Here is a 13,653-nt window from a genome sequence, read left to right as displayed (position 1 = left end):
ATCTCTCTTTCTCTCTTATGGTGATATATTGCCCAATCTGAAAGATCTGCTTGTTTACTACAGGATTTTTTTTGGAATGTGTTCGTCATTTTAGATTCTTATATTGTGCAGAAATAATAAACTAAAGGCATAATCATAAATGTCAAGCAATGATAATATGTCTATCAGAGATAATATGGCAATATAAAATGTACAACTCTTGCAGAAGACGATTTAGTTTAAAAAGTGAATCTTCCGCGAGTACAACAAGATGTGGTTAAGGCTGATTATAACTCTGGTAACCTTAAATTAATAGATCATTCGACGTCCAGATAACCATATTATCCTTTTATAAAAGCTCCTTGTCCATTACTTGAGTGCCACTTGTGATGTTTGTCAGTCTGGAAAAGCAGCCTGTCACAGCGAGAACACATATTCAATATGCGTAGGCGGTGAGTATAGTATTTGTTCTAGAAATATTAAAAAAAATCTTTTCTGGGCTTAGGGGTACCTACCAGGAGCGATATACCCTGTCCAGAAGGCTACATTTGCACGGGAGAAAAGTTTGTTTGTTATCCAAAAGTTGATGGTTACAAACCCATCTGTAAATCTGGAGACTCAGGCCCAATTGACTCAAGCACAACTACGGCAAGCACAACTCCAGAAAGCACAACTACGGCAAGCACAACTCCAGAAAGCACAACTACGGAAAGTACAACTACAGAAAGTACAACTACGGAAAGTACAACTACAGAAAGTACAACTCCAGAAAGCACAACTACAGAAAGTACAACTACAGAAAGTACAACTACAGAAAGTACAACAACTGAAAGTACAACTCCAGAAAGCACAACTACAGAAAGTACAACTACGGAAAGCACAACTACTGAAAGTACAACTCCAGAAAGTACAACTACAGAAAGTACAACTACTGAAAGTACAACTCCAGAAAGTACAACTACAGAAAGCACAACTACAGAAAGTACAACTACGGAAAGCACAACTACAGAAAGTACAACTACTGAAAGTACAACTCCAGAAAGTACAACTACAGAGAGTACAACTACAGAAAGCACAACTACCGAAAGTACAACTCCAGAAAGCACAACTACCGAAAGTACAACTCCAGAAAGCACAACTACCGAAAGTACAACTACAGAAAGCGCAACTACCGAAAGCACAACTTCTGAGAGCACGACAGTAGATACACAATTTAGAGCATTTTGTAAAGAGAATGGCGATGAATCCCAATCCACATCCCATTACAATGAAAATGATCCCTCTTGTAAAACGTATGTACACGTATATCAACAACCTGGTTAAGTTTCTAATCCGGATATTTAATTTTGTATTGTTTTTGATTTTTATTATATTTTTCAGATTTATTTTTTGCTACATGGGAAGGGGAATCATTGAAAACTGTAAGATAACTAATAAGAAGGAAACTTGGTTCGATGGCGATAAGTGCGTCGTGGAGAAACCGGGCTATTGTTCCTAATATATGTTTTTCTGGAGTTTGAAAATACCATAAATTTATAAAAAAAAAAACATGTCAAAAACAAATAAACATCATACAAATATAAAATATATGTCGCTGAAACTATGAACTCAATTTGCCAAATTTTTTATCTTACCTTAAGACTCTATGAAGGTTAACTGCAGCTCATAAAATAATAATCTGCTGTCGAAGATTCTTTATGATTTCCATGTACGCATATAATTAACTTGTTGCGTATCACCCAATATAACTTCACATTTGGACAAAGATAATTGAATTACAGATTAACTTTAGTCAGTGACTATCCTGAAGCTCAAATACGTTCGTTACGTTACGTCAAAGCTTAAAATTTAAACTAATGACATCATATGTCTATCAGTGATAAGATGGCAATATAAAACGTTAAACTCTTGCAGAATACATTTTAGTTTAAAAAGTGAATTGTCCGCGAGTACAAGATGTGGCTAAAGCTCCTTATAACTCTGGTAACCTAACATCCTAATAGACCATTCAACATCATGTTAACTTTATTATACTTTCATAACAGCTCCTTGTGAATTATTTAAGTGCCACTGAACTATCCGGCTTAAGCTTAATTAAAGAAAGAACGACAGAAAATACAGACTTTAGTGCGCTTTGCACAAAGAATGGTGATGGGAGCTTTACAAATGAATATGATCCCTCTTGTAAAACGTATGTAGATAAAAAACCAGGCTACGTTTATATTCCGGATATTTAATTTTTTGTATTGTTTTTGTTTTTATATATTTTTCAGATTTATTTTTTGCTACATGGGAAGGGGGAAGATAGAAAAGTGTGTGAAAATGAATAGTAAGGAAACTTGGTTCGATGGCGATAAGTGCGTCGTGGTGAAACCGGGCTATTGTTCCTAAAGTATGTTTTCCTGGAATTATAAAATACCATTAATGTATAAAAAAAAGAAATAAATTTCAAAACAAATAAACAGCATATAAATATAAAATATATGTTGAACTTATTTCGGCAAGTTTTGTTTATTGCCTTAGACTTTATCAAGGTTAACTGTCGCTCATAAAATTATAATCTACCGTCTATTATTCTTTATGATTCACATTGTTGTTACTTCTTTTCGAACATTGGCTCTACAAATGATGATGAGATATACATGGTAAATTTTTTGTTTATATGTATGCATATGCGTTAAATACGCTGCTGAAAAGTACCCAACATACCTTCATATTTGGACAAAGATAGGGCCCTGTCAGGACAGGGACAACGATGGCTTGAAAAGGACGCACCTCGGCTGAGATAATTTATTTTATAAAGCAATAATTTAATTTGTTGGGTCTTTGAACTATACCTGTTGAAAAGTCAAGCGACTACCGATCTGGTAAATATTCTATGAAAAGCAAATAATGAAAAAATAAAGTAGTCAATGACGCAATCCTACACATGAGAATAATATCTTACGAGTCTATTATCCGATTCGTTATAAAGTTTTCAAGGCCCATCGGGACTAATATACTTATCATATGTGTCAAGGCAAAAGCTTTATAATTAAACTAATAAGCTAAATAGTTAATTTTTGGCAAATATATTATGTATATCAGAGATAAAATTTAAATATAAAATGTGCAGGCATTTAAGTTTGATAAGTGAATCTTCGGTGTTCTCGTTAAGATGTGGTCTAAGCTGCTTATAACTCTGGTAACCCAAATTTTCAATAGATCCTCCCAAGTTCAGATAATATTATTATCCTTTAATAAAAGCTTCTTGTGCATTATTTGAGTGCCACTTGCGATGTGTGCCAATCTGGAAAGGCAGCCTGTCATACCGAAAACACATATTCGATATGCATTGGCGGTGAGTATGAGAACTAATTCTAAAAGTAATCAAGGCTTTAAGATAAATCTTTTCTGAGCTTAGGGGTACCAACCAGGAGCGATATAACCTGTCCAGTTGGCTACACTTGCACGGGGGAAAAGTTTATTTGTTATCTAAAAGCTGATGGCTACAAACCCATCTGTGAATCCGGAAGTACACCCCCAACGGATTCAAGAAAAACAACTGAGAGCAAAAGTACGGAAAACACAACTACGGAAAGTACAACTACAGAAAACACAACTACAGAAAGTACAACTACGGAAATCACAACCACAGAAAATGCAACCAGAGAAAGCATGACAACAGAAAGCACGACAGAAGATACAACGTTTAAAACGTTTTGCACAAAGAATGGCGATGGGTCTTACACAAATGAAAATGATCCGTTTTGTAAAACGTATGTATTGCGAATGCCCGGCTCTTTCTTTTTACTTATTTTTTTTAATTTATGTTTTTCAGTTTTATTTGGTGCTACGGTGGAGAGGGAGAGGCAAGGAAATGTCAGAAAATTAACTCGAAGGAAACTTGGTTTAATGGCAAGAACACATGTGTACTTGAGAAACCAGATTATTGTTCCTAAATTATGATTACTTATAATTTGTAAAAAAAAAAAAATAAAATAAATAAAAACCAAAGGCAATGTAAATAGTAATTTTATGTAATGTAAATAGTAATCGAATCATCAAAATAATATATGGACAACACTGAATCAAATTTTAATTGTAAATTTTTTTACAAGACCTTATTATTATGATCCTGTTACGATTTTTCTTACTAAAAATAAAGTATCACTTCCTTAACTAACTTTCAATTACCTCAAGACTTTGTCAGGTTTACTATAATAAAGGACGTAGTCAAAATTTTATTTTTGTAGTACATAGTAGTATAAAACTCGATCTGACATTCGTGGCAAATTTTCAAACTTTCCTGTATTTATGTAGTCGTCTTTTGTAGTGATTGGCATAAAACCATATCTAACTAACTATGTGTGCAGTCGAAAACTCTTCATGATTCCTAAGTACATATAAAAATATTTATGAGATGAGTGCAATCCAAACTGGTTAATAGAGAAAAATCCGTTTTATTTAGTTTTCATTATCTATGATTTTTAATAAAAAAAACTTTTATTTGTATAATTAATGGTTAAAATCAAATTATATACATAGTTCCATTAGTACAATTTATTGTTCAGCAATCATCTGGTCTGCTAGGTTCGCAAAGAGTCGACTTTGAATTGTAAAATTCGTCGGTATTACAATGATAGAGCCAACCCATAAACTCTCCCGATAGCAAGTAACAGTACACATAACTATAATAACATAAATAATATAATGATTTAAACATATTTTTGCATGTGTACTCACTCTTTACAGGTAGGATCACTCTCTACTCGAAAATATCCTGTTTTATTTAGATCCGTACAATATTTATCTGGATTTTTTTCTGGTGCCTTTGTGGGTATTATTGGTGTAGAGGATTCTGTAATTGTCGAGTCTTGAGTCGTTGTTGTAACAGGCACACAGGATGGCTAAAAGAAAATGGATAAACATTTTAAAGATTTCGATTTTAAAGAGTTGGACACAACTTACAGATGTCGTGTCCGTTGGTGTACAAAAGTCTCCTCCTTCCGTATTGCAATAATAACCGTCGGGACATGGCTTTATAGATCCAGGAACAACAGAGCCCGTATTATAACAGACTCCATATGTGACCTCATCCAAGCAGGCGTAGACTTCGTCAGTTAGTGAACAATCATTGCAATTATTGTCATCACAGTTCGCAGATCCAAGGACAGCAAGTATTATTACAAGCTGTAATTTATAATTTATAAATATACGAATTTGGTTACAATTTGCAGCTTTTACTCACTCTTATAGTCGGATTCATGTTAAATTTTGTATTATTTTATTTTTCTTTGGTATGTCTGCTCAGATAAGATGCTGAAAGAATAATGACGAATTTGTTCCTTCCAACGCATTTTAATAATGCGGCATTTATCATTATGAATGGATTATAATCATAAAGATGGGAATAGTTAAATAAATAGAGATTCTTCTTATTGTGTCATTCATAAATTTTGGCATTGATGCCAAAAATGTCAAAATAGATGCGAGTTTATTATTTTAGTATGTACATACAAACAGATAAGTCTCCTTCTGAACTAAAGATTCCCCTAAATTCAGAATAGGTATTATCTTATACTTAAAGATACTATATTTTAGTCCACCCAGACTTATAGATTTTCATCCTCGTTGTCAGCAGACCTTGTGTTTTGCAACCAACTGCGTGTCAATCGCAGAGAGGGCAGCCGAAAGCGCCACTCATCCAAGGAATGGTTGTAGACACCTTCTCCAAGCTGTAGCAGCTCCATGGCAAAGTCACGTTCATCTTCCTTCCATTCGCGTTCCCCGCCACCAAACATTTCCATGCGAACTAAGGCCGCCATGCTTGGACCCAGATACTTTTTGATTCCCTTATATAGTTGAGTCTTGGTCAATTGTGGTGCGGGGGCTGAGCTGGATGAGGGATTGACTTCGCACGCCTGTTGTTGAGCCTCTAGCTTCACAGCTGTCTCCTTTAAAGCTACATTTTCCGCAGAGAGCTGATCAAAGTTTGCTTTTAATTGATCATACTTTAGCTGTAGTTCTTCTAGAATCTGATCTGACAATGTAGGTCCACTTGTTTCAGGTATAACAGGCGCATCTTGTTCCATTCGATCAATTATTGTTTTAGTTGCTTTTACCAACTCTTCCTCAGCTGACTTTTCATCCTCGATGACTTCCACAAGTTCTATTCTCTTCATCGGTTCCTCGTCATGAGCGTGCACAATTTTTTGTCTTTTGATTTCATCCAATTCTAAGGGTCGAGGCGGAGTACGACTTCTTGCTGCATATTTACGACCAAATCGTGCGTCCTCTGTGAAACCAAGGGGACACTCGAAATCCGCTGGAGGAATTAGGTGGGTCAATGTGGGATTGGTCAACTTGACCATCGTAGCCTCGCCGTTCTCGTCCAGATGACCAAGATCCCAGGCAAGCTCCTTGCTAATGCGTGCCAACGTGGGAATCTGATTTGGAACAAGCCTATCCAACTTATAATTCATGAAGCATTCATGCCGAAAGTGACGCGCGCAAACCGCGCGATTTGATAGCTTCTCTCGTGCAACATTTAAAATATCAGCGTTGCCGCAATTCTTCAGCCAGGCTTCCAGACGAGCAGGATCACGAACTGGCAGTTTAAAAAAATGCATTTTTGGATTGCGCTGTGTGGACACTTGACAGTCTCGGAAAACGCAACGTGTTCCTCCCATATTTAAAAATATAACTTCTTTGTATTTAATTTCAACTATATAAACAAATCTCAGGGCTGCAAGAACATCGATGAAAAAATCGACATTCTCAGTTGGTATTCAATTGTGCGAAATCAAACATCGATATATCGATATATTATATAACTATTTTCATTGCATTATAAAGACCTTATTGTTGCTTTTTTTATTTTAAAAATAAATTGGACTACGTTTGTTTTTAAAAAAGTCATGATCCAAATTGATTATTTCATTTTAATGTCCCAGCTTCCAAAAAATAGCTGAAATCGCGATGCCTCTAGGCAATTATTGCAGAAAAACTACAACAACAAAAAATTAAGCTGCGCGCGTAAAGTAAGGAGCAAATTGCCAAAAACATCGTTTTATATCTAAAATATACCAGACTTATGCCACAACAATCAGATGGTAATTAATAAATACTGAATCAGTATTAATTAGAGCGCGTTTTTGGTCGGGTGTGGCCACACTGGAATATTTAAGTTTAGTTGAGTCAAATTCAAAAATGCCATAACTTTTGAAATTTGAAGAAAATTTAAAATTCGAAATTACATAACATTATGGTAAACATTTAATGAAGGTTTGAAGGGGAGAGAAACTACAAAATTTAATTAAAAAAAAAAAAATTAATCGAAAAATCGAGAAAATTCTAACTAAAATTCTGCACAAGAATTAAAAAATTCTAGCTTCAAAATACCGAAATTTGACAAAACTGGGTGTAAAAATTTGTTGCTACCAAATTTGACAATGTTCCCAAAATGGTTCACATTGCCAGATCAGTAAAGTCTGCAGTACAATTAAATTTGATATGATTAAATTGCTCTAAAAACAACGCGATTTAAATCATGCCGTGCAATACTTTATATAAATAATTTGAAAATTTTTTCCAGAAGATTACATTCAAATTTAACTTAGCAACCTACAACACTGAATATTTATTCCGTGCAACTCTGTAATAACAACCGGAAGTGGTAGCCCTGTGGACTAGAAGTCTCTAGAAGCCTCTAGAAGTTTCGTAGCATTTTGTGCACCCTCTATAAAAGGGGCAGCACGCCATTGCCGGCTTGTCAGTATTGAAAAAAAATTCGTGCAGTGAGCGTCTGAGAGAAAGCAAAGCGAAAAAAGTGAATTTCATTTTCTGCCCAAAGAAAACTGAAAAGTTTTATTGTTTTAAAGTTTATTCTGTGAAACAAAATATAACAAGGTAAGCAATTGCAACTTCGCGCTATTTATTTTATAATTGTTTTAAGTGATGAATTTAATAAACCAGCTGCAATTTGTGCGATAGTTGCTGTTATGTGTGTGTGTAGTTAGTGTGTGAAGGATGCGTTCTTGACACACTTCCTCTTGGATTATCGATTGCAGAAAGTTCTAGAAAATGCGGTCGAATTGCATGTTTCATTCAGAAATTACAAATTCCAATTCCTTTTATCAATTAATTTAAAGAATGCCCTCTGAGTCACACACACAGGCACACATTATGCCGGCTGCAGAGAATTTGCGAATTTTCTGGAACATTTTATTTTAAGCTTAATGTTGAAAAGAAAGTTACTTATTTTCATTCATTTAATTAGATACATATGTATGTATGTACTTAAATCTGCACATTGTACGATTACACGTGCTTGCATATTTCTTTGTCTCTTCCGCTCTTGCCAAACTACAGTAAAGTTCAAACAAATATGTTTGTATGTGTATGTACACATGTGAGAAATTACAAAACTTCGCGCACATATAAAAGAACATTATATAAAAAAATGTTGCAATGACGCCAGTCGAATTTCGTTGGCAAGGTTACGCTTCTCGATTTTTCCAAGCTGATGTGTGCCCAATTGCATGCATACGTACATACATACATAAGAATGAGACAGTGTGTACATCAGCTATGTACATACGTGAGTGAGTAAGCATGAACATGCGAAAACTCTCCGAGAGAGTGAATGCAAATGGCGGAGAGGGTGAAGAGAGCCCTGCTTGCTCTCACTGCTTGCAGAGGTTTTTATTTTTGTCAACTTTTTTTTTTTTTAAGTTTATTTTGTACAACCCTTCCAGGTATGCTTATTAAACATTTATTCTTATTTTTTTGTATTTTGCAGATGCCCGAAGAAGCTGAGACTTTCGCATTCCAGGCTGAGATTGCTCAGCTGATGTCGTTGATCATCAACACATTCTACTCAAACAAAGAAATCTTCTTGCGTGAATTGATTTCCAATGCGTCTGATGCCCTCGACAAGATCCGCTATGAATCGCTGACGGATCCCAGCAAGCTTGACTCCGGCAAGGAGCTGTACATTAAGCTGATACCGAACAAGACCGCTGGTACTTTGACCATCATTGATACCGGTATCGGTATGACCAAGTCCGATTTGGTCAACAACTTGGGCACAATTGCCAAGTCGGGCACTAAGGCATTCATGGAGGCATTGCAGGCTGGTGCCGATATTTCCATGATTGGCCAGTTCGGTGTGGGTTTCTACTCCGCCTACCTCGTCGCTGATAAGGTCACAGTTACCTCAAAGCACAACGATGATGAACAGTACGTCTGGGAGTCGTCCGCCGGTGGTTCGTTCACTGTCCGTGCCGACAACTCGGAGCCTTTGGGCCGTGGTACCAAGATTGTCCTGTTCATCAAGGAGGATCAGACTGATTACCTGGAGGAGAGCAAGATCAAGGAGATTGTCAACAAGCACTCTCAGTTCATTGGCTATCCCATCAAGTTGCTGGTGGAGAAGGAGCGTGAGAAGGAGGTCAGCGACGATGAGGCTGAAGATGAGAAGAAGGAGGGTGAGGAGAAGAAGGAGATGGACACTGATGAGCCCAAGATCGAGGATGTTGGTGAGGATGAGGATGCCGACAAGAAGGACAAGGATGCCAAGAAGAAGAAGACCATCAAGGAGAAATACACCGAAGATGAGGAGCTTAACAAGACCAAGCCCATCTGGACACGCAATCCCGATGATATCTCCCAGGAGGAATACGGAGAGTTCTACAAGTCGTTGACCAACGACTGGGAAGATCACTTAGCCGTCAAACACTTCTCGGTTGAGGGTCAACTGGAGTTCCGTGCTCTGCTCTTCATCCCACGTCGTACTCCCTTCGATCTGTTCGAGAACCAGAAGAAGCGCAACAATATTAAGCTGTACGTGCGTCGTGTCTTCATCATGGACAACTGCGAGGATCTCATCCCGGAGTACTTGAACTTCATGAAGGGTGTTGTCGACTCTGAGGATTTGCCCCTCAACATTTCCCGTGAGATGTTGCAGCAAAACAAGGTACTCAAGGTTATTCGCAAGAATCTAGTCAAGAAGACCATGGAGCTGATTGAGGAGCTCACCGAGGACAAAGAGAACTACAAGAAGTTCTACGAGCAGTTCAGCAAGAACCTGAAATTGGGCGTCCATGAGGATAGCAACAACCGCGCCAAGTTGGCCGATTTCTTGCGCTTCCACACCTCAGCCTCTGGCGATGACTTCTGCTCGTTGGCCGACTACGTGTCCCGCATGAAGGAGAACCAGAAGCATGTCTACTTCATCACTGGCGAGTCGAAGGACCAGGTCAGCAACTCTGCCTTCGTTGAGCGTGTCAAGGCCCGCGGCTTCGAGGTGGTCTACATGACTGAACCCATCGATGAGTATGTCATCCAGCACCTGAAGGAATACAAGGGCAAGCAGCTCGTTTCCGTCACCAAGGAGGGTCTGGAGTTGCCCGAGGATGAGGCCGAGAAGAAGAAGCGTGAGGAGGATAAGGCTAAATTCGAGAACCTGTGCAAGCTGATGAAATCGATCTTGGACAACAAAGTTGAGAAGGTCGTTGTGTCCAACCGCTTGGTTGACTCGCCATGCTGCATTGTCACCTCTCAGTTCGGTTGGTCCGCCAACATGGAGCGCATCATGAAGGCCCAGGCACTACGTGACACCTCCACCATGGGCTACATGGCCGGCAAGAAGCATTTGGAGATCAATCCCGATCATCCAATTGTTGAGACTCTGCGCCAGAAGGCTGATGCCGATAAGAATGATAAGGCTGTTAAGGATCTGGTCATTCTGCTGTTCGAGACCTCGCTCTTGTCCTCTGGCTTCTCCCTGGACAGCCCACAGGTGCACGCCAGCCGCATCTATCGCATGATCAAGCTGGGTCTTGGCATCGATGAGGATGAGCCCATGACCACCGAGGATGCCCAGAGCGCCGGCGATGCTCCATCCCTGGTTGAGGATACCGAGGATGCATCCCACATGGAGGAGGTCGATTAAAGGATCGATCAACACCTAATCTCTCACCATCACCATTCACCCATTATATGCTAAATTACTTGAAGTTAATCACATTTCATTTCCTTAGTTAGAGCCGCTTCATGTGTTGACTTGACAACAGAGTTATTTAATATTCAGTTTACATTGTAATTTGTATTTACGTTTTGTCGCGTTATATGCGACAGAAATACGCTTAACTCACTTCAAAAACCATGTTAGGATCAATACATTCACTAAGAGCAGTTGTCGTTTTTAAGAAATTTCTAATTTAGAATCCAAGTAATTTATGTAATGAAAAACAAAAATACAAAGACTACATACGCACTAGATATTAAATGGAATATGTAATAAGATTGGATGATCGATGATAAACAAACTAATTAAACAAGCATAATGTGTTTGAAAATCAACAAAAAAATTGTATTTACTTTATTTAATGAGTAAAAAAAAAAGGGGAGGTTCTGGATGGGGGCCATCTAGGAATCGCATTCTTTTCGAAGCAACTGTTCAACGGCTTCCACTGTGGAGACGCCCTTGCTGATGAGGATTATCTTGTTGCGGGAACGGGAACCTTTGTCCAGCGACACATCGCTCTTGCGCAGCCCCAACACTTTTGACAAGAACTTTACCAACTCTGCATTAGCTTCTCCTTCGCTTGGCGGCGCAGCAATCTGTACACCAACGCCTTCTAGACCAATGTCGGTTATTCCATTCTGTTTGGCGCCCGGCTTGGCCAGTATTTTTATGGCAATGTTGCCACCCTTGTCAAGTGTGACCGGCGTGTTGACTGTTGCCGGTGCAGCTGTCGCATTTGTAGTGGCCGCTGCTTTTCCCTTCCCCTTGTTTTTCGACATTATGTGTGCGTACGTCGATGTATAAATGCGTCGCATTAGAATCCTATTTTTTCGAATTTAGCTTTACGTTCATTTTAATTGAAAACATTTGTTGAATAGCAAAAATAGCACTCGCGTCAAAAGTGAGCAGCTGCTCAAGAGTTTCCGGTGGCTCACACACGTCAGAATCACTCAGGGTAAAGCTTGTAAATTCTTTTCTTCCACTTTTCGAATAATTTCATGATTTTTGGTGCTACCTTTTAAATATTTTTACAATAGTATTCTTATTTAACCAATAATCTTAAGTTATTGACATATTCATCGCAACGTGTGTGGGCTGCATTAGAGATACAACAAACCAGGGGTGCAGTGCAACTAAAAAAATGATAAAAAAAACTGCAGAGCGCAATTTAAATTTCTTAACGATAATTTAGCAAAAAATTAATAAGGAAAATTTTAAATTCGAAATGACTCGAGTTGTGCGAGTTTAATTTAATTAAATTCCATAATTAAAAAATTCTGAAAAAATTTCAAAGTTTAATTTTTGCAGCTTCTATATTAAGCTTCTGAATTAGCAACCAAAAACGAAGACACAAATTGTTTAGGTAAAAAATTATCGTATATATTTTTTTATTATGTATTTACTTGTAGTTTTTTTTTCTAATTGTCATCATATCCGAAAACAACGCTTAAACACTTGCATGTTTCAAATTGCTGCAAAAGCATCTAAAAATGCAACTATTTATAAATTTGTGCCTACCCCTTCCTTGCACAATCAGCAATCAAGTAAGTTGTTAGTGCGCAGAGCGGTTCGCAGGAATGCTTTTACAATATAGGCGCACATAATGTTCGGTTTTAAAGCTTAATTATTAATAAAAAATACAAATATGGACTTAAATTTTGTATGTGTATAGAAATACATATTGCATACAAATCAATGAACTGGAAAGCCAAGTTGTCGTGGAGTTCATGTCAATCTCTGCAGACGTTGCACATATTGCCGGGAAAGTTCAGTTACGAGAGGTGTAGGGGGGGGAAAGGAAGTCAGACCTGCGGTTGAGTGTGTGTGCTGAGCTTATGAATATATCTGTAAACTTGTTGATGCCTTAGCTGCTCCACTTTACGCAGCCCGAATCGACTGAATGATTTGGAAAATCGCTGATCCGCAAACAACAAAGATGAACAGCGCCAAGAGCCAGGGACCCACGGGGTATTGTCCTTCTTTCGTTTTCTGTAACATATTGAAAAGTAAAAACAGATTAACACCGGCTCAGATTTAAGTTGAAATCGAGAGTAACATTAATTCGAAATGACCAGATCAGCACCGCAACAGCGAAGCAGCGATAACATTTAACACCAACACACACGAGCAAACTATCACACATACACATACACACGCATGCAACAACAATAAAATCAATGACGGCGTGGCACTTTTCGCTATTGGCTTTGATTCTGGACGGCGTGTGCAGGTGCCGTTATCTCATTGTTTTCTTTGTTTTTGCATTTCGCATAGTGCGTTAAGCTGTGACTCAAATTACATTCATGCCAATATGTTAAGATATAAACACACAAACCTGCGATTTGGGTACATTGCCACGCATTGTCACATATTTGCTGGCCTTTTCGTTAGCAACGCGCATTCTCTGTGGTGGAGCCATTTTATGTGTTTGTTGCGTAGTAGCACAGGATGCACTGCAATAATCCAGATAAAATGCAATATATATTAATTGTCAATACTATACAACACACAAAACAAACACGAGCATTACCTGCGTTCAGATTGAAAATAACAAAGCGAATGTGAAAGTACGTAGCGCGACACGTATAAAGAAGCCGAAGCCACTGACAGTTCGTTCGTGTGTGACAGCTACGCGCAGTGTTGCATTCCTTGCCAAATATATC

The 13,653-nt window shown here is 38.1% G+C and overlaps 6 protein-coding genes across 6 annotated transcripts; 3 read left to right on the top strand and 3 right to left on the bottom strand.

Annotated features, from left to right (window-relative positions):
* Positions 1 to 217: 217 nt before the first annotated feature.
* On the top strand, positions 218 to 1,566 carry LOC117786830 (integumentary mucin A.1-like). The gene is made up of 4 exons (XM_034625240.1): positions 218 to 277; positions 338 to 431; positions 485 to 1,271; positions 1,360 to 1,566. The coding sequence occupies exons 1-4, from the start codon at positions 251 to 253 to the stop codon at positions 1,475 to 1,477; spliced, it is 1,026 nt and encodes a 341-aa protein (XP_034481131.1). The 5' UTR covers positions 218 to 250; the 3' UTR covers positions 1,478 to 1,566.
* A 1,570-nt stretch (positions 1,567 to 3,136) lies between these two features.
* On the top strand, positions 3,137 to 3,654 carry LOC117787036 (the record flags this gene model as incomplete). The annotated part of the gene is made up of 3 exons (XM_034625480.1): positions 3,137 to 3,163; positions 3,226 to 3,319; positions 3,383 to 3,654. Coding segments are annotated over exons 1-3 (393 nt in total), but the record flags the coding sequence as incomplete, so codon positions are not given.
* An 845-nt stretch (positions 3,655 to 4,499) lies between these two features.
* On the bottom strand, positions 4,500 to 6,692 carry LOC117786824. The gene is made up of 4 exons (XM_034625231.1): positions 5,210 to 6,692; positions 4,930 to 5,151; positions 4,705 to 4,868; positions 4,500 to 4,649 (listed from the first exon to the last, which is right to left on the bottom strand). Exon 1 carries the CDS (start codon positions 6,648 to 6,650, stop codon positions 5,574 to 5,576), a length of 1,077 nt encoding a protein of 358 aa, XP_034481122.1. The 5' UTR covers positions 6,651 to 6,692; the 3' UTR covers positions 4,500 to 4,649; positions 4,705 to 4,868; positions 4,930 to 5,151; positions 5,210 to 5,573.
* Positions 6,693 to 7,717: 1,025 nt separating this feature from the next.
* Positions 7,718 to 11,325, top strand: LOC117786788 (heat shock protein 83). Its single transcript, XM_034625177.1, has 2 exons — positions 7,718 to 7,869; positions 8,762 to 11,325. The coding sequence occupies exon 2, from the start codon at positions 8,762 to 8,764 to the stop codon at positions 10,913 to 10,915; it is 2,154 nt and encodes a 717-aa protein (XP_034481068.1). The 5' UTR covers positions 7,718 to 7,869; the 3' UTR covers positions 10,916 to 11,325.
* Positions 11,088 to 11,913, bottom strand: LOC117786875 (UPF0235 protein C15orf40 homolog). Its single transcript, XM_034625294.1, has one exon. The coding sequence runs from the start codon at positions 11,803 to 11,805 to the stop codon at positions 11,392 to 11,394; it is 414 nt and encodes a 137-aa protein (XP_034481185.1). The 5' UTR covers positions 11,806 to 11,913; the 3' UTR covers positions 11,088 to 11,391.
* Positions 11,914 to 12,399: 486 nt separating this feature from the next.
* Positions 12,400 to 13,628, bottom strand: LOC117786884 (stress-associated endoplasmic reticulum protein 2). Its single transcript, XM_034625303.1, has 3 exons — positions 13,521 to 13,628; positions 13,326 to 13,443; positions 12,400 to 12,979 (listed from the first exon to the last, which is right to left on the bottom strand). The coding sequence occupies exons 2-3, from the start codon at positions 13,407 to 13,409 to the stop codon at positions 12,869 to 12,871; spliced, it is 195 nt and encodes a 64-aa protein (XP_034481194.1). The 5' UTR covers positions 13,410 to 13,443; positions 13,521 to 13,628; the 3' UTR covers positions 12,400 to 12,868.
* Between the last annotated feature and the right edge of the window lie 25 nt (positions 13,629 to 13,653).

Source organism: Drosophila innubila (genome assembly GCF_004354385.1).
Source record: "Drosophila innubila isolate TH190305 chromosome 3L unlocalized genomic scaffold, UK_Dinn_1.0 0_D_3L, whole genome shotgun sequence".
In the NCBI taxonomy this organism is placed as follows: domain Eukaryota; kingdom Metazoa; phylum Arthropoda; class Insecta; order Diptera; family Drosophilidae; genus Drosophila; species Drosophila innubila.
The sequence above is the reverse complement of the archived record's forward strand: the minus strand, read 5'-3'. Positions and strand labels throughout refer to the sequence as shown.